At 37.2% G+C, this 19,759-nt stretch overlaps 1 protein-coding gene across 1 annotated transcript in view; it reads right to left on the bottom strand.

Annotated features, from left to right (window-relative positions):
• DARS1 (aspartyl-tRNA synthetase 1) overlaps positions 1-11,977 on the bottom strand; it is a 57,555-nt gene extending 45,578 nt beyond the window's left edge. The window contains exons 1-3 of the mRNA XM_035008130.1: positions 11,758-11,977; positions 9,562-9,619; positions 5,985-6,077 (exon numbers count right to left, since the gene is read on the bottom strand). Coding sequence (XP_034864021.1) covers positions 5,985-6,077; positions 9,562-9,619; positions 11,758-11,823 — 217 coding nt within the window. The 5' untranslated portion in view covers positions 11,824-11,977. The remainder of the gene's footprint in view (positions 1-5,984; positions 6,078-9,561; positions 9,620-11,757) is intronic.
• Between the last annotated feature and the right edge of the window lie 7,782 nt (positions 11,978-19,759).

The raw sequence follows: 19,759 nt of genomic DNA, 5'->3' as shown, positions 1-19,759 counted from the left end.
TAAGTTTACACAAGAGTCCTGTTTTGGAAAATGTAAAGTTTGATACCTTGTATAGCACCTAGTGCATTCTTTATTTCTAAGCTGAAGAACAAACATGGTCCTGGTCAGGACAAAAAGGCTCACCCTCATCTCCATTACAGTGATAGCTCAGTAATAAAGTGAGCTTTTGTGGGAGAATTACGTTATCCAACATGTGAGGCAATCTTATGTTTTCATCTCTTCCTACTGTCTTTTAGCTTGCCAAGCTCCTGAATTCATTATTTAGATAATGTACCTTAACTTCCTAATACCCAACATTAACATTTTCCTTCATCATTTATGTTAATTCATTACCGAATAAAACAGCAATGACCTAAATATATTCTAAAGTACTTTCCATTTGTTATTTCCCCTGAAATATTCTTGCATGAACATAAATTGAGGTCCTAAACTATCTGATAACCAAAATAAACTAGCTATTTTGGAAGTATAAGTAAGTTTTCAGAAAGGACAGTACTGGAGAAGTATTTTGTGCCAATGACTTCAATGTAGTATATATAAAATTTGAAAGGAGTCACAGATATTTCAATTACTCTTTCAGTATGCAGGCTTCAGCTCATAAGCTTTCACAATCTAAAGAAATAAATTTTAAGTGTATCACTAAGAGTTCAAAATTTCTCATTGCTCCTGTATAAACCACTTGATTTTAGGGATAGGATACATAAATCTAGTAAGAAATCTGATTTAATTTTTAAAAACTTATGAAATACTACCCTTAAGAATATTTGTTATAGTAAGTTGTGGTTTGGTTTTTTTTTTGACATAACAGGATTCTAGTTGTCATACTTCTGACACTATGATTTTGACACTTCCATTTCCTTATTTGTGGCTTTCTAGAGCTTTGCACTACTTGAAATTGCCAGCATGGGTTACTTCCCCCAAGTCCAGTTTTAATGTGTTACTACTTTTGGAGTTAAGGCACCTGAATGCTTCCAAGTCAGTCATATTTACTGGCAATTTTTCCTATGTAAGGAAGAAGGGAGTAGCAGCAATCAGGGTTTTGCAAATTCAAACCATAAGATTCTCTTTCTTTCTTTAGATAATCTACTTTTTTTTTTTAAGATTTTATTTATTTGAGAGAGAGAGAAAGAGAGAAAGTGAGCGCGCACAAGCAGAGGGAGAGGCAGTTTCCCCTCAAAGCAGAGAACTTGATGCGGGGCTCGACCCCAGGACCCCGAGGATCATGACCTGAGCCCAAAGCAGACGCTTAACCAACTGAGCCACCCAGGTGCTCCTAGATAATTTACTTTGGCAGAAATAAAAAACATTGATGATCATTATTGGTAACAATATAGAGAAAGTGGTACTGTCATATACTTTTGGGACTATTACCTGGCTAGTTTTTTTGGAGAATAGTCTGGTATAAGAAATTTTAAATAAGCATACATATGCCCTTCAACCCAAGAATTTCACTTCTAGAGATCTACCTTGGAAAAATACTGCCTTATGTAGATCTGTAACTAGTATCATGGAAAGATCTCCAAGAAACACTTACTTGAAAATTTAAAAAGTTGCAAAATAACATGTAAAATATATCATCTACGTAAAATTAAGACAAGTTAAAAGTCACATGCACAAAACAAAAACCTATATGTGTGCGTATGTGCATTAAAAAGAAAGATTTTTAGAAAGACACAACAAATTATTAGGAATTAACAGAAAGGCTGAGGCAGAGGATACGGTGTAGAGAAGAAAAAAGGAAGTATCAATTCTGTATTCTCAGAAAAATTTATGTAAAGATATTAATGTATTACTTAGGTAACTTACAGCTTAAATACAGATACAAACATATATACAAACTTAAAAACAAAAAGATTTTCCAATAAAAAATTATGAAAACCAGATTAATGCAAAATTCCAAGGAAAAAAACACTGAAACTTAACCTAGTACTATACTAAAAGAATACTGCCCACACCTTTGCCAAATTCAGTTTATTCCAAGAATCCAAAAATGGTTCAACATTAAGAAATCCAACTACTATAAATCATTACAATTACAAAGAGTTGATTCTTGTTATTTGTGGTAGTTATGTTCTATAAAGTCAGCATGAACGATGAATTTGCAAACACCAAACCATTTTTCCTAGGGGAAATACAAGGTTAGGTTCCCGTGAGCCTCTGGTCACAAAATTTTCACCAGTCCATCAATACATAACCTTGTTTTGTAGGTGCTTGTTTGAAGGCACACTCTTTAATATATATTGTTGATTCATTAACATTGAACTAACGGCCAACAGCACTGTACCTCATGCTTGAATGAAGCTTATCTAACACATGTATTTTCTAAGCAAGGCATAAGCCTTCTTGCACTTAGGAACACTAAAGTACTTTAGCACTATGCTTGGTGGCCACTGTAAACAGCCATATCACCAACTTTTACAAAGCACAAGACTATGAAGAATGTGGCATTAAATAGATTGTGAAAGAACACTTGTTCAAGAGAGCTGATACAAGAAGGCAGAGCTTCACAGTTTGACCTCAGCTGGGAACATGTGCATTGGGCGACTCAAGTGTTTTGCCTCTCTGCACAGGTACACGTCTGGCATTTCTGTGAATGAGAGTGAAAGTGCTGCAGGTATTGATTTTGGGGTTACAACTACATTTTAGCAAGCAGGAGAATTTGCAAATACACAATCCATGAATAAAGAGGATCAACTACATTTTAATTTTTTATTATATGGAAAATTTCAAAAAACACAAAAGCAGAGAGATTAGTGTATGAACCTCTATATAAATACACTCAATACAATTATATTTTGAGGGAAAAAAACTGATGAAAAAAGGCCTAGTAAAATTTAACATCTATTCCTGATAACAGAAAATTTGGACTAGAAGAAAACTTCTTTTAATCTAGTCTTTAAACTTTGGCATTGTTTTCTAATGACATTTTATGCAGAACACCCAAAGTCATGAAATAACTCATCAGGAGTTTAAATCTCTGCTGTTTGAAAAATTCTTCATTGAGGGAATCCCCGTAGTACTGGAGAATCTACTAATCATTGCAAAGAGAAACAAAAAATGAGATAAACATTTGAAAGAAAAGGACAAGAAGATCATTATTTGTAAATGATACCAATGTCTACCTACAGTCCCCATGTACTTCAATAATTATCAACTCATGGACATTCTTGTTTCAGCTTTATCCCAATCCTCATATTCCTCCATTCCTATACTACTGTGAAGCAAATTTCAGCCACATTATTTCATCCATACATAATTCAGTATGGATCCCTAAGAGATAAGATCTTTTTAAAAATAACATTACCACAGTACAATTATCCCAACTTAAAAAAGAGTATTTTTTAACATCAAACATCCAGCCAATGTTCAAACTTCCAAGAGTCTCAAGTGTCCTTCCTTCCTTCATTTATTTAACTATATATTTAACTTCTGATCCAAATAAGTGACTGTTGAGAGATAAAATTCTTAAGTCCATCCCTCCCTTTTCAATTTATTTGTCTAAGAGATATGGTCATTTTTGCCCAGTAGTTTCCTATAGTCTAAATTTCGCTGATTGCATCCTCATTGTTACTTAACATATTCCTTTGTCCTATGTTTTTCCTATAGGTTGGTGGTTAGATCTAAAGGCTGAATGAGATTCAGGTACAATTTTTTTGGGCAAGCCTACTGCATTGGGTGGTGTTGAGTTCTTTCATGAATAGACATAAAATATTTCTGGTTGTTTCTCTATTGTGTCATTAGCAGTCACTGCTGATGAATGCCTGGGTAATTTACTAGGGGCAAAATGATGAAGTTCTAACATACTTTTTTTTCATTTTATTAGATGGAATACCTCTCCAGCAACTTCCCCCTATCTACCATTTGATTAGCCAGTGATACTCAACTCATTCAGAAATGGTACTTTCTCTTTATCAGTTTTCAAAATAATGAGCTTGTTTCATTGGTGACCAACCAGGTTTTGTTGCCTGTCTTAGATTATAAATTTAAGGATTTAAAAATATCTGATGTGTTTCGATTCACTGCGGTTATCCTTACTGTACTCCAATTGTTCCATTTGGGGGATGCGTGTGCAAAGGGAAATATTCTTGGCTCAGGCCTACATGTAGCATGCATTGTATCTTTTAATTTGCTAAATAACTATGTTTAGGAAACATACAAAGGCTCCCAGTCTAATGGGAGAAAGACAAGTAAATGAAGGATTACAATACAATGTGGTTATCTTTTGGTAGAATAAATGGCCCAAACTTTCAGAAAGGCAAATCAACATTTTTGAAAAAATTAAAACTCCACCAGTTTTCTCAAAGTCCAACAGTATTCAGCTATTTGGGGGGGGGGGGGGGAGTATACTGGAAGAACAGACAAATGTTTAGTTCTAGTCATCCTGAGAGTGAGATATATGTATATGTACATGAGATATATGTATAAAATGGTGTACATTAATGCTATAATAAATATTTTAAAACAAGTAAGAAATGTAACATAGAATGTATTAGATATTACAGAAGTAATTAGCTCTGCTGGGGAGACTAAGTACCTTAGAAAACTACCACATTCCGTTCATATTCTACCAATTACTAGGAGTTCTTGGGCCTATCATTTGAAGTGTCAGTATCCTCATTTACAAAGTGGAATAACAAAGCCTGTTCTGCCTATTTCACAAATTTGTAGGGATGATCAAATGTGCAAAGTGTGTGAAAAGTATAAAATTATAAACTAATGTTGTCAATATTTTTAGACAATTTTGAACACTAGGCTAAGACAATTTTCTATAAGGAACAGGCCTAAGTTATCCTCATCTTTCTTCTTTGTTGTTAATGCTAAATTCTTAGTACTGCCTGACAGAACTTTCTACAGTGACAAAAATATTCTGTATGTATGCTATATGTGGGAGCCACTAGCCACTGTGGCTATTAAATACTCAAAATACAGCTCGTAACTTGAACTACTGAATTTAAATTTAAATAGTTAAAGGTAGCCAGTGGTCACTGTATTGAATAACCTGAACGTAGCCTTATTTCTTTGTTACCTATCTTGCTATCTAAATTAAATATTACAAATATAAGAATAATAACATATGAAAAGCTTCTCAAACATACTCTTCACTTAAAAAAATTAAACTTTTGGGGTGCCTGGGTGGCTCAGTTGATTAGGTGTCCTATTTTTAATTTTGGCTCAGGTTATGATCTCAGGGTTGTGAGACAGAGCCCCGTGTTGGGCTCTGCACTCAGTGTGGAGCCTGCTTGGGATTCTCTCTCTCTCCCCCTCCCGCAACTCAAAAACAACAACAAACCCAAAAAGAAACAAACAAACAAAAAACCCCCCAAAAAACCAACCTTAAAATTTTGAGAGGTGCTAGAAAAGTACCTTAAAGTCTTGGATTTAATCTGAGTCTTTAAGGTCAAATTATTTTTAAGGATGTCTTTTATTAATTTTTTGTTTTTAAGTAGGCTCTACACCCATGGCGGAGCCCAACATGGGGCTTGAACTCACGACCCAGAGATCAAGACTTTAGCTGAGATCAAGAGTTGGAGTTTAGGAGGAGTAAGATGGTGGAGGAGGAGGAGACCTAAATTTTGTCTGGGCCCAGGAATTCAGCTAGATAGTTATCAAACCATTCTGAACACCTACAAATTCAACAGGAGATCGAAGAAAAGAATAGCAGCAATTCTATGAACAGAAAAGTGACCACTTTCTGGAAGGAAAAATGTCTTCTCTTGAGCACAGATATAAAGGGTAAGAAATATCAGCAGGAAAAAAAAAAAAAGTCTGGGGAGTTTAACCAACTGAGCCATCCAGGCACCCTAAGGATGTCCTGTAAGAACTAAAATTAATTAAACATGGATTAATGCTTCACAGTGATTTAAGAAAGAAAATAAATTTGTTTTGTTTTGTTTTTAAAGATTTATTTTGGTCTGTGAGGAATTTGCAAAACAAAAAATTCAGAGTCCTTACCAAAAGGGCTATAATTATGAAATCAATCTTACCTTTAGCTCTACTTGTATGAACCCTTGCACGCACCCAAACAACTTCATCAGCTTTGTGTACTGTCAAGTCACTAACCCGAACCAAAACTCGATCTGCAGCAAATAAGTAAAACAATTTTGTAATTCAGAATTTACAAAGTCATAATTATTTTGGTTTAACAGCTAGCGTAAGTACTCGGTATTATCTTTTTTTTTTTTTTGAAGATTTTATTTATTTGACAGAGAGACACAGTGAGAGAGGGAATACAAGCAGGGGAAGTGGGAGAGGGAGAAGCAGGCTTCCCGCAGAGCAAGAAGCCCGATGTGGGGCTCGATCCCAGGACCCTGGGATCACGACCCGAGCCGAAGGCAGACGCTTAAGGACTGAGGCACCCAGGCACCCCAGTACTTGGTATTATCTTAAGTAATTTTCAATCTCTGATAACACTTTTTTTTCTATCATTCTCCATATGCAATTTGCTTCAAGTTTTATGAATTATACTAAGTACATCTCTAAAATCTATCCAATTCTTTCATCTTCATTGCCACCATCTCAAACCAAAATACCATTTAGTTTGCCTAAACTACAGCAACAGCCTCATAATTGGCATTCCCTGATCCCCTAATTCAGTCTACATTGGACTCAAAGAGATAGTTTCAAAATGCAAATCTCTTGAATACTTCAGTGACTTACAGGGCCAAATACAGCCTGTCTTCACCTGCCTTTGCCTAAAGGGACATGGTATTTTCCCTTGCCTGCCATAGTATATAAGTGAACTGCACAGGGTTGGATTTTCTGCCAGGCCTGGATAGTCATGGTACCAGGACACAAAGAATGATCCAGGGAAGGCATGTTCCTCAAAATGAACTAATCAAAGTCCTTCTGTGGGACTTACTAGAGAGACATGGGAATGAAGCTCTATTCCCTGGGGTTCCTGAGCTGAGATGGTGTAGGCCTGGGCTGTAGCCACTACTTTTCCCAGTACTTGAGATGGCAGGATGAGAGAATAAGGCCAATAACCTAAAGGAAGTAGAGCCAAAAAGTGAAGACAGAAAGTATAGATGCTGCTTGAGCCTCGAGATTCAATTATGCTGTATGCTATCTCATACTTTGTTTCCTATAGTTATGTGAGCCAATAAATTCCCTTTTTGGCTGTAAGTGAGCCCCCCAATGATAATAACAAAATACTATATTTATCCAGAAATCCCCAAATAGGAAAACTGTGACAAAACAACTATTATGTCAAGATAGTGACATAGGCAGTCATGATCCAGAAATCATTTTATTATTTTATATGCAATAATTTGAATATCAAAGAAAAATGTAAGTATTAAAAACATAGTAACAGACATGACATCATAACATCAAGAGTAATAAAAGATCTCTATTCTCAAGAGTTACATTGCCTAATTGTAACCAAATCTGTCAATATCACATGCAGCAAAACCTAGTTACTACATTACTAAAAATACTTTTGGGAGGATATTAAAATGAAATCAAATTATAAATCTATTTTACCTACTTTGCTAAATGCATTTGTAACTTGTCTCTTGAAGCAAGAAGATGAAGCTTAGAGAGAATTTGATTTACAGAACACCATGGTTCTCATTGCCAGAAACAAAGAGAAAGAATGAGGAATTTTTAAGCCATTTTGCAGAACACTGCCAACAGACCTTATAAATTAAGCCAATTTCCAAATCTGCTGTGTAAACTCAGGCAAAAGAAAGTGTGAAAGAGAAAAGACAGACAAAGCGGCATAAAATTTTAAAAGACAAATCTGAAAATGCCAATACTGAAAAAGGAAATGACTTATTAACTAGTCAGTCAAAACTCAAAACCAAATGAAACAGATTAACATAAATCTAAACGAATGAGCTTATAAGTGGCATGTTTAGAGTAATTTTAAGAGTACTTTTTAAAAAAAGATTTTATTTATTCATTTGAAAGAGATCACAAAGGGAGAGGCTGAGCAGAGAGCCTGATGCAGTATGGGGCTTGGGACTTGATCCCAGGACCTAGAGATCATGACCTGAGCCCAAGGCAGATGCTTAACCAACTGAGCCACCCAGGTGCCCCTTGATACTACTTTTGAAAACAAAGAGTATCATTTCTTTTTTTGTGTAGCATTAGAACTAATTAGCACAGGGGTTCTCAACCTTCAACACATCCACAAATACTTGAGACATTGTCACACTCTCATCAGTATGACTGGCTGAGACAATGATCATGGGCAGCAGGATTTCAGTTTGAAAATCTACTGCCTCTTCCACACTTTTAAGTCACTAGCATTAGAACAAAGATATCTGGAGACATGGAAGCACATGCGAAGGAAACTTCGTGTTGAACCAAGTATTAGGATTTTAGCAGAGATAAACCAAAGGTAGAATTTTCCTGTTATATTACTGTTACCAGGTGACATACATAGTTTATCCCCCCCTACCCCGTGAGAAGAAATTATAAGTGGAAGACAGTAGTCTGGCTTTGCTAACCAAATGGGAACAGTATAGCAATAGGTGATTGGAGCTCACGTAAAAGACTGAAACTCCAGTGAGCTTCTTTGTTATAGTTCAAGGAAGTCCAACTCAGGAAGATACTGAAAAAAAAGTCTCAAATCACCCCTCCCGCTTGTCCTGGCAGGGGAATGTCATCTTCTATACTATATTGTTTGTATTCCATTTTATACTAAATTATTTTACTCCAGCATCTTTGCTTTTGGAAATAGTTTATTTTTAGCAAACCATTTGTCTTATATCGTACATTTTTCCAAGAAAGTTGAGAAGTAAAAGTGACTTTGTGACAGTGCAATAAATCAAATCCCAAAGTACAATTAAAACTGACCTGGAGGTTATTTCCAAAGCATAAAATTCATAGGCAGGCTTCTGAATCAGAAGTACATAAAAAGAGGAAAGAAAGAAAGAGAGAGAGAGAAACAGAGAAAGAAAAAAAGGGAAAGAAAGAAAGAGAGAAAGAAAGTAAGAGAGAGAGAAAGAAGTACCTAGTACTTCCAATGGGCCAGAACTTAAAGTTCTGCAGTTGTACCAAAGTTTGAATGATCTGGGGTGTCTACCAAAAGAAAAGTGATTGTTAAATAGTTGACAGTAAGATAAATCTGATATTACACACATACAAATATATAAAAATACAAACAAAAGGAAGAAATAGAAATAAAAAACCTACAGGTCTGAGTGAAACAGCATGTGACAAGTCAATTTAAAAGAAATATAATAAAGTCAAGGGGGAAAAGGAAAGGAGGTGGCTTCATAAAACATGCAAAAAGGTTGCATATAATGAAGGCAGTTAATATTAACCATTCTTTTTTATCTCCTAGGCTAGAGCTAAATCTTAGTTAAATCTTGTACCTTACCTTTTTAATATAATTTACCATTTAAAGTTAACTCTTTAATGTATTTTTCTTCCCTTTCTAGAGTAGTAACCCTAGACTGACAATGATTATGCAGGGTTATGGCACCTGCTTGGGTTATTCATTTAACCTTTTCAGAGTTATGCCAAATTTACTTAACTTCATGAAGAGCTTTCCTGGAATTAGAAAGACCAAGAAAAAAAAAAAAAAGGCTTTATTATCATAAAGCTACTAACCTGGTTTTTCTTGTGATTGTATCATTGAAGATACTCCATATCTTTCTTTAGCATAATCCTACAAAAAAATGGTTTTGGATTATGATTTTTTATTTAGACACAAATAGCACAGTATACACATACATACAAATAACAGAATATAAAAATGAATTTATTTTGGGGCGCCTGGGTGGCTCAGATGGTTAAGCATCTGCCTTCGGCTCAGGTCATGATCTCAGGGCCCTGGGATCAAGCCCCGCATCGGGCTCCCTGCTTGGCAGGGAGCCTTCTTCTCCCTCTACCTCTACTGTTCCCCCTGCTTGTGCTCTCTCGCTCTGTCAAATAAATAAATAAAATCTTAAAAAAAAAAAAAATTTATTTTAACTTTCAGTACCATTTTATTAATTTAGAGAGCCAGTAGCTTCAAAGTGTGGAAATCTGCCATATCATTTACCTATATACAGAAAAAGTTTCTTTTGTTTTGAAGATCACCTGTCCTGGATGGATATACCATATACAACAGCACTCAAAGATAAAATTTTCACACATATACAACACATCTTTTAACTACCTTCTTCAAAAAGAACATTAAATGACTTCAAAGCAGGGATATAAATTTCCTCTGTGAAGGGAGTAGGATGAAGTACCACAGTTTTATTAACTTCCTATTACAGGAAGAGATGTTCAAAGAGAACCAACATTTTTGGGTAGGCTTTCTGAGCACCAGATGTCCTCAGTTTTTAGAAATCCGAGATGTTGGATATAAGCTACTACAACTTTGTAAAAATATCCACCAGCTTCCTGTTTCTAAAACTACCTTCAGCATATAGGATTGCAAGGGGTTGGAAATAGACAACATCTAACTTCTTGTTACATTTTAAAGTCAGGAGCAGGAAACAGGAGATCTATGGTACAGACTATTAACAACATACTTACAGAATAGCTAAGTGGCCTTTTATTTTAATCTCACTTTACTTCTAAAATGGTATCTTAAGATCCTTCTAGCTATAAAATGACATAATTCCATCACAATGTCTACCTTATAATCTAGATCTATACTATCTGCAAAGGAGCACAGTTTACATAATTAGATCAAGAAATAGCGAAAATAATTTCCTTAGATTTTACAGGGTACTGTAATTAGTTTCTGTCACTCCCTAGTTATCTGCTGGAATCCTCTCCTTTAGATCTGGCAGATATTGGAGTTTGTGTTTATACCAAAATACACCAGACATATTAAGGTGAATACTGAATAATCTTTTTTTCCAAATTAAAAAAAAAAAAATACACCGAAAGACAAAGATAACCCAGCCCTAACAGATAGTCACACAACGCAGCATGAGGCCAGCATAAACAGACTACAGCGTGTGAATACAGGGTCACTTACGAGTACTGTTCATGTTTCAGCAACTTCTATTCCATCTAATATTATTAAGATGACCCATTCCTTATGTAGCTTATCACAGATTCGTAACTCCTCAAGTGAAAAGTTAGGAGCTGGGTAGGGATTGAGGCTCGGTTATCCTACAGCACAGTAAGTTGTAGGACGGCTTCAAACTCTCATTTCTGAAAAGCACTGAAGGACCACTGGGTATTATGAATTACCCACATGATTTTGAATCACTTCATCTCAAATGCTTGCTCTGCAAACTTCCCTACCTACCTCACTGGGTCACTAGAAGGGAGAAAGTAAATAAAAATGGCAAGCGTTCTTTGAAGCTGTCACATGGTAAATCGTCATTAAACATATCGGCAGATCTTTTTACTAAGTACCGTCATTACTTGCAAAAACATTAGGAACACGAGAGCTGAGGAAAAAATCGATTACTAGTGGACATTAAAATTTTACGGGGCAAGGAGCAGGGGCGATTACATGAGGGACGTGCCTAACCCAGGGAAGCTTGTGACCCCGCCGCTCCTACTTCCGGGACAGTCGGCGCTCCATGTCCACCTCACCCCGGGACACGCTTCTGTTACGCTAGGCCTCCCAAGCGTCCCTGTGAGAAGTGAGATCCGGGGTGGGTCTGGCCACGGGGCTCGCGCAAGGGCCCTGGAAGCGCAGTGAGGGCTCTGGGGGTCCCGGCCCCAGGCCCGCGGCCTGCAAGCCAAGTGCCAACAGGGAGCCGGAGGCAGGGCCCCGCTCACCCTACTCCCTCCCTCAGCGCGGTGCGGCCCAGGGGGTCTATTTTCCCAGGCCCGAGGAAGGAGGACACCCACTTCCGCCGCATCCATGATCTCCCGCGGCTTCTCCTGACTCTTGCGGCTTTGGTTGGCGCTGGGCATCGGGACAATGGGACGGGGCAGCGGTTACCACCCTTCCTCGCAGGCTTCCGTAGGACAGGCAACGGGGCTGCTCTCCGCCACACAGTCTCCGCCCTCCCGGTACTCCAGCCTGCACGCGCGCTCGGACTCCCTGCGGAGGGTCGGCTCCGGAAAGATCGCGAGAACTGAGATTCTTGAGCACGTAAGGCGAGCTCCTCAGTGCCGCCGTCTCTTCTTGCCCCGCCCTTACGGGCGTTTACCTGGAGTTTGAGGGAGTCCCTGGGAATGCGTTCGGAGTCTCGCGGTACTGGCTCTGAGGACCTGGGTGCCTGGGGAGTGGGCGTGCCCCGGACCTCCGTCGTTTTTCACTCTTATTCCCGCTGCGACTTTCGCTCGGTTCTCTTTTCAGTCTTATTTACCCCTGCTGGCTTTAAATGCAGACTGTTCCCTAAAACATTCACCCGAGCTCAGGCGTCGGCTTTTCCTCCCTCGGACTTTCCCGCCTTCCTACTCCGCAGCGGCATTGTAGCTGCCTGCGGTTACGGGAGACCTCTTCGCAAACTGCTCTCTGTATTGGGGTCACAGGAGTGCTGGGTTAAAAGCAGTTGGCTTGCTAAGGTAGGATTGAGTACCACTACCCAAGTGATAGGTGAGGTGTAAACATAATGGTAGAAACCCCACACAATTGCACTGATTACCTGGACCCACTGCATTATTTCAGGATGTGCATAATGTTGGTTGTTCAAGGGACAAATCACCCTGTTAGGCTTTTAAAAAATTGTGATCCATGAGCCTTTTATCGCAAGTGAAAGTAATTTGGGGGCTAGATTACTGTCTCTCCTGCTAGACTGCTTCGCACTCTGTCAAGTTTTAACTTAGTAATGTCTTAGCCAGGCACAAGTGGCACAGTTAATACTCGTTAAAGAGTGCAGAGAGATCCCAGGGCAAATAAAAGGGCTCTGGAGGCTGCCTAATTTAGGTCCTTGGATACAGTCGTGAGAAGACAGACATTCCTGCCCTTGTGTAGCTTACCTTTTTTCCGATTGTAGCTGAGAAGAGAGATGCTATGAAAGTTTCTTTGAGGGCATTCACCTCAGGGTTCCCTGAGGAAGTGATTCTTCAACTAAAATCTAAAGTAGGTGTAGGGGCCAGCCAGGTGAAGAGGGACTGAAAAAACAGAATATTCAAGACGAGGGGGTAAAGAGAGAAAGATCATGGTCAGGTTTGGAGGTAGTACGCATGAAATGCTTTTGAGACGTCCGAGGGGAGATGTCCAGCTAATCACTGGCCTTGTGGGGTCTGGAGCATAGAATAGAGGTCTGGGCTACGGATAAAGACGGGTAAGACAGGAGAGGTAGGTGGTAATTGAAGTCCTGGACTAGAAAAGAATGTTACAAGAAGAGAGTATTAACATTGATCCTCAACTACTACATAGACCTCAAGTAAGATGATGACTGAAAAATATTCGTTGGATTTAGTAATATAGAGGCCATTGGTATTCTTAGTAAACACTGTTTATGGCAAAGTGATGGGGTCAGAATTGGCTGAGAAGTGAGTGACAGTGAAGAAATGAAAGTACTGAGAAAGTGATTCTAACAAACCTTTATATGGTGCTTACATTTGCCGAGCATTATCAGTGTTTTATCTTAAATTTTTAAAAATTCTTAGATGAAACAATATTAAGTGTACGATATAGTGATTCAACTTTTATATATGTTATGAAATGCTTACCACATAAACTGCAGTTACCATCTATTACCATATAACTTTATTACAATATTATTGGTTATATTCCCTATGCTGTACTTTATATCCCCATGACTTATTTAAAAAATTTTTTTTTTTTACTTTTTAAAGATTTTATTTATTTGAGAGAGAGCAAGAGAAAGAGATCAGAGGGAGAGGGAGAAGCAGACTCCCCGCTGAGCAGAGAGCCCAACTAGGGGCTAGATCCCAGGACTCTGGAATCATGACCTGAGCTGAAGGCAGACGCTTAACGGACTGAGCCACTCAGGCTCCCCCACCGCCAACAACTTATTTTATAACTGGAAGTTTGTACCTCTTAATCCCCTTTACCTGTTTTGCCCATCCCCTCACCCGCTCCCCTCTGGCAACCACCAGTTCTCTGTATTTATGATTCTACATTTTGTTCTTTTCTTTTTTAGATTCTACATATAAGTAAAATCATATATTTGTCTTCCTCCGTCTGACTTATTTCACTCAGCATAATGCCCTCTAGGTCTACCCATGTTGCCCTAGATGGCAAAATTTCATTCTTTTTATGGCTGAGAAATATTCCATTGTGTATATACCACATTGTCTTTGTCCACTCATCTATCAGTGGACACTTAGGTTGCTTCCATGTCTTGGCTATTGTAAATAATGCTGCAATGAACATAGAAGTGCATATATCTTTTTTAATTAGGGTTTTTTTTTTTAATTAGGGTTTTCATTTTCTTTGGGTCAATACCCAGAGTGGAATTACTGAATCATATGGTAGTACTATTTTTGATTTTTTGCGGAAACTCCGTACTGTTTTCCATAATGGTTGCACCAATTTACATTCCCACCCACAGTGCCCAAGGGTTCCTTTTTATCCACATCCTTGCTAACACTTGTTATTTCTTGTCTTTTTGATACTAGCCATTCTGACAGGTGTGAGATGATATCTTACTGTGGCTTTGATTTGCATTTTCCTGCCGATTAGTGATGTTGAGCATCTTTTCATGTATCTGTTGGTCATTTGTATGTCTGGAAAAATATCTGTTCAGGTCCTCTGCCTGTTTTAATCAGATTTTGGGGGGGTGTTGAGTTGTATAAATTCTTCATATGTTTTGAATAGTAATCCCTTATCAGATACATCATTTGCAAATATCTTCTTCTATTCAGTAGGCTGCCTTTTTGTTTTGTTGATGGTTTCCTTTGTGTGTTAAAGCCTTTTTTTTTTTTTTTTTTTTTTTTTGGTGTAGTCCCAATAGTTTATTTTTGCTTTTGTTTCCCTTGTCTGAGGAAAAATATCTGGAAAAATGTTGCTAAGCCTGATGTTAAAGAGATTACTGCCTCTGTTTTCTTCTAGGATTTTTATAGTTTCAGGTCCTATATTTAGGTCTTTAATCCATTTTGAGTTTATTTTTGCCTGTGGTGTAAAAAAGCAGTCCATTTTTATTCTTTTTCGAGTAGCTGTCCTGTTTGCACCATTTATTGAAGAGACTGTCTTTTCCCCATTGTATAGTCTCCTTTGTTGTAGATTAATTGACCATATAAGCTTGGGTTTATTCCTGGGATCTCTGTTCTGTTTCATTGATATATGTGTCTGTTTTTGTGCCACTGCCATACTCTCTGATTACTATAGTTTTGTACTATAGTTTGAAATCTAGGAATGTGATACCTCCAGCTTTGCTTTTCTCAAAATTCCTTTGGCTATTTGGCATATTTTTTGGTACTATACAAATTTTAGGATTATTCATTCTAGTGATGTGAAAAGTGCTATTGGTATATTGATAGGAATTGCACTGAATCTGTAGATTGTTTTGGGTAGTATAGACATTTTAATAATATCAATTTTTTTTTTTTAAAGATTTTATTTATTTGACAGAGAGAGACACAGTGAGAGAGGGAACACAAGCAGGGGGAGTGGGAGAGGGAGAAGCAGGCTTCCCATGGAGCATGGAGCCCAATGTGGGGCTCCATCCCAGGACCCTGGGATCATGACCTGAGCTGAAGGGAGACGCTTAACGACTGAGCCACCCAGGCGCCCCAACAATATCAATTCTTCTAATCTGTGAGCATCTTTCCATTTATTTATGTTATCTTCAATTTCTTTTATCAATGTTTTATAGTTTTCAGAGTACAGGTCTTTCACCTCCTTGGTTACATTTATTCCTAGATATTTTATTCTTTTTGATGTAATTATAAATGGGATTGTTTTCTTTTTTCCTTTTTAAAGATTTTATTTATTTATTTGAGAGAGAGAGAATGAGAGACAGCACGAGAGGGAAGAGGCTCAGAGGGAGAAGCAGACCCCCTGCCAAGCAGGGAGCCCGATGTGGGACTCGATCCTGGGACTCCAGGATCATGACCTGAGCTGAAGGCAGTCACTTAACCAACTGAGCCACCCAGGCGCCCAAATGGGACTGTTTTCTTAATTTCTCTTTCTTTTTTTTTTTTTAAAGATTTTGTTTATTTGACACAGAGAGAGAGACAGCAAGAGCAGGAACACAAGTGAGAGAGGGAGAAGCAGGCTTCCCACGGAGCAGGGAGCCTGACACGGGCCTTGATCCCAGGACCCTGGGATCATGACCTGAACTGAAGGCAGACGTTTAATGACTGAGCCACCCAGGCGCCCCTTAATTTCTCTTTCTGCTAGTTTGTTATTGGTGTATACAAATGCAATATATTTCTATATATTAATTTTGTATCTTGCAACTTTACTGATTCCCTTTATCAGTTTTAATAGTTCTTTGGTGGAGTCTTTAAGGTTTTCTCATATAGTATCATGTCATCTGCAAATAGTGAAAATTTTACTTCTTTCTTGCCAATTTAGATGCCTTTTATTTCTTTTTGTTGTGTGATTGCTGTGGGTAGGACTTCCAGTTGAATAAAAGTGGTGGCAGGGGGCATCCTTGTCTTGTTTCTGATCTTAGAGGAAAAGCATTTAGCTTTTCACTATTGAGTATGATGTTAGCTGTGGATTTGTCATAAATGACCTTCCCTCTATACCCACTTTGCTGAAAGTTTTTATCATGAATGGATGTTGAATTTTGTCAAATGCCTTTTCTGTATCTATTGAGATGATCGTATGGTTTTTATCCTTCATTTTGTTGATGTGATATATCACATTGATTGATTTGTGGATGTTGAACCATCCCTTGCATCCCTAGAATAAATCCTACTTGATCATGGTTTATAATCCTTTTAATGTATTGTTGAATTAGATTTGCTAATATTTGTTGAAGATTTTTGCATTTATGTTCATCAGGGATATTGGCCTATAACTTTCTTTTTTTGTGGTATCTTTGTTTGGTTTTGGTGTCAGGTAATGTTGGCCTCATAGGATGAATTTGGAAGTATTCTTTCCTCTTCTATATTTTGGAATAGCTTGAGAAGGATAGGAATTAACTTTTAAAATATTTGGTAGAATTCACTTGTTAAGCCATCTGGTCCTGGACTTCTCTTTGTTGGGAGTTTTTGTATTGATTCAATTTCATTACTAGTAATCAGTCTGTTCAGATATTTTATTTCTTCATAATTCAGTCTTGGTAGATTGTGTGTTTCTAGGAATTTATCTATTTCTTTTTTGTTGTCCATTTTGTTGGCATAATTTTCTAGTCTCTTATAATTGTATTTCTGTGGTCTCAGTTGTAAGTTGTCTTTCATCTGATTTCTTTCATTTATTTGAGTTCTCTCTTTTATTTCTTGAGAGTATGGCTACAGGTTTATCAATTTTGTTTATCTTTTCAGAGAACACTTCTTAGTTTCATTCATCTTTTATATTGTTTTTTGTTCGTTTTGTTTATTTCTACTCTCATCTTTATTATTTAATTTCTTCTACTAACTTTGGGCTTTGATTATTCTCTTTTCTAGCTCCTTTAGTTGTAAGGTTAGATTGTTTATTTGAGATTTTTCTTGGTTCTTGAGGTGGGCCTGAATTACTATAATCTTTCTTCTTAGAATTGCTTACTGTATCCCAAAGATTTTGGACCATTTTGTTTCCATTTTCATTTGTCTCAAAGTATTTTTTAATTTTCTCTTCGATTTCTTTGTTGACCCATGGTTGTTCAGTAGTTTGTTGTTTATTTTCCATGTTTGTGGGTTTTATTCTAACTTTTTTCTTGTAACTGATTTCTAGTTTTGTACCATTGTGGTTGGAAAGGATGTTTGATATGATTGTAGTCTTCTTAAATTGACTGAGACTTGTTTTTTGGCCTAATATGTGATCTGTCCTGGAGAATGTTCCATATGCATTTAAAAAGAATGTGTCTTTTGCTGTTTTGGGATGAAATGTTCTCTATGTATCTGTTAAGTCCATCTGGTCAAATGTGTCATTTAAAACCACTGTTTCCTTGTTGATTTTCTGTTTGGATGATCTATTCACTGGTGTAAGTGGGGTATTAAAGTCTCTTACTATTATTGTATTGCTTGTCAATTTCTCCCTTTAAGTCGTTCAACATTTGCTTTACATATTTAGGTGCTCCTTTGTAGGTGCATAAATATTCACAAATGTTATATCCTCTTGTTGGATTGATCCCTTTATTATGTGATGCCCTTCTTTGTTACTTGTTATAGTCTTTGTTTTAAAGTCTATTTTGTCTGGGGTGCCTGGGTGGCTCGGTTGGTTAATCATCTGCCTTCGGCTCAGGTCATGATTCCAGGGTCCTGGGATTGAGCCCCGCATCGGGCTCTCTGCTTGTTGGGGAGCCTTCTTCTCCCTCTCCCCCTGCCTGCTGCTCCCCCTGCTTCTGCTCTCTCTCTCTGTCAAATAAATAAATAAAATCTTTAAAAAATAGTAAAGTGTATTTTATCTGATATAAGTATTGCTACACCAGTTTTTTTCTTCACTTCCTTTTGAATGGAATATCTTTTTCCATCCCTTCATTTTTGGTCTGTATGTGACTTGAGATCTGAAATGAGTCTCTTGTAGGTCTTGTTCTTTACCTATTTAGTCACCCTTTGTGTTTTGATTGGAGTATTTAGTCCATTTACCTTTAAAGTTATCATTGTTAGGTGTGTACTTATTGTCATTTTGTTAAATGTCTGGTTGTTTTTGTAGTTCTTCTCTATTCCTTTTTTCTTATCTTGCTCTCTTCCCTGGTGAATTAATTAATTTTTTTAGTGTTATGCTTGGATTACTTTCTCTTTATTTTTTGTGTACCTGTTATAGAATTTTGGTTTGTGGTTACCACGTGGCTCATGTATAACACCCTATGTACATAGCAGTCTATTTTAAGTTGATGGTCGCTTAAGTTCAAACACATTCTAAAGGCACTACATTTTTACACCCCCTTCCACATTTTATGTTTTTGATGTTATATTTTATGTCTTTTCATTTTGTGTATCCCTTAACTAATTACTGTAAATGTAGTTGATTTTTACTACTTTTATCTTTTTAACCTTCATAATAGCTATGTAAATGATTGATCTATTACCTTTACTATATGTTTGCTTTACTAGTGAAATTTTTCTTTCATAATTTTTTTTACTTTTGGTTATGATTTTTTCTTTTCCACATAAATAAGTCCCTTTAATATTTCTTATAAGTCTGGTTTAGTGGTGATAAACCTCTTTGGAAATTTTTTGTTTCTCCTTCAATTCTGAATGATAACTTTATCAGGTAGAGTATTCTTGGTTGTTGGTTTTTTCCTTTCAGCACTTAGAACGTATCATGCCACTCTCTTCTGGCCTGCAAAATTTCTCCTGAAAAATCAGCTGATAGCCTTATAGGGTTTCCTCTTATAGGTAACTAGTTGCTTCTCTCTTGCTGCTTTTAAGGTTCTGTCTTTATCTTTAATATTTAACATTTTAGTTTTTATGTGTCTTGGTGTGGCCTCTTTGGGTTCATCTTGTCTGGGGCTTTCTGTGCTTCCTGGATCTGGATGTCTGTTTTTTTCCCCAGGTTAGGGAAGTTTTCAGCTATTATTTCTTCAAATAAATTTTCTGTCCCTTTCTCTCTCTGTTCTCTCTACGGGACCCCTATAATGTGAATGTTAGTATGCTTGATGTTTTTCCAGAGGTCCCTTAAAATTCTTCATTTTTAAAAATTCTTTTTGCTGTTCAGCTTGGGTGATTTTCATTACCCATCTTCCAGATTCCTGATCTGTTCTTCTGAATCTTCTAATCTGCTGTTGATTCCCTCTAGTGTATTTTTCATTTCAGTTATTGTATTTTTTAGATCTGATTGGTTCTTTTTTATATCTTTGTTAAAGTTTTCATTGAATTCATCCACTGTTCTCCCAACTTC

Source organism: Mirounga leonina, unplaced genomic scaffold (assembly GCF_011800145.1).
Source record: "Mirounga leonina isolate KUSES-001 unplaced genomic scaffold, KU_Mleo_1.0 Mir_151, whole genome shotgun sequence".
Taxonomy (NCBI): Eukaryota; Metazoa; Chordata; class Mammalia; order Carnivora; family Phocidae; genus Mirounga; species Mirounga leonina.
Note: the sequence above shows the minus strand (reverse complement) of the source record. Positions and strands in the feature narration are given on the sequence as shown.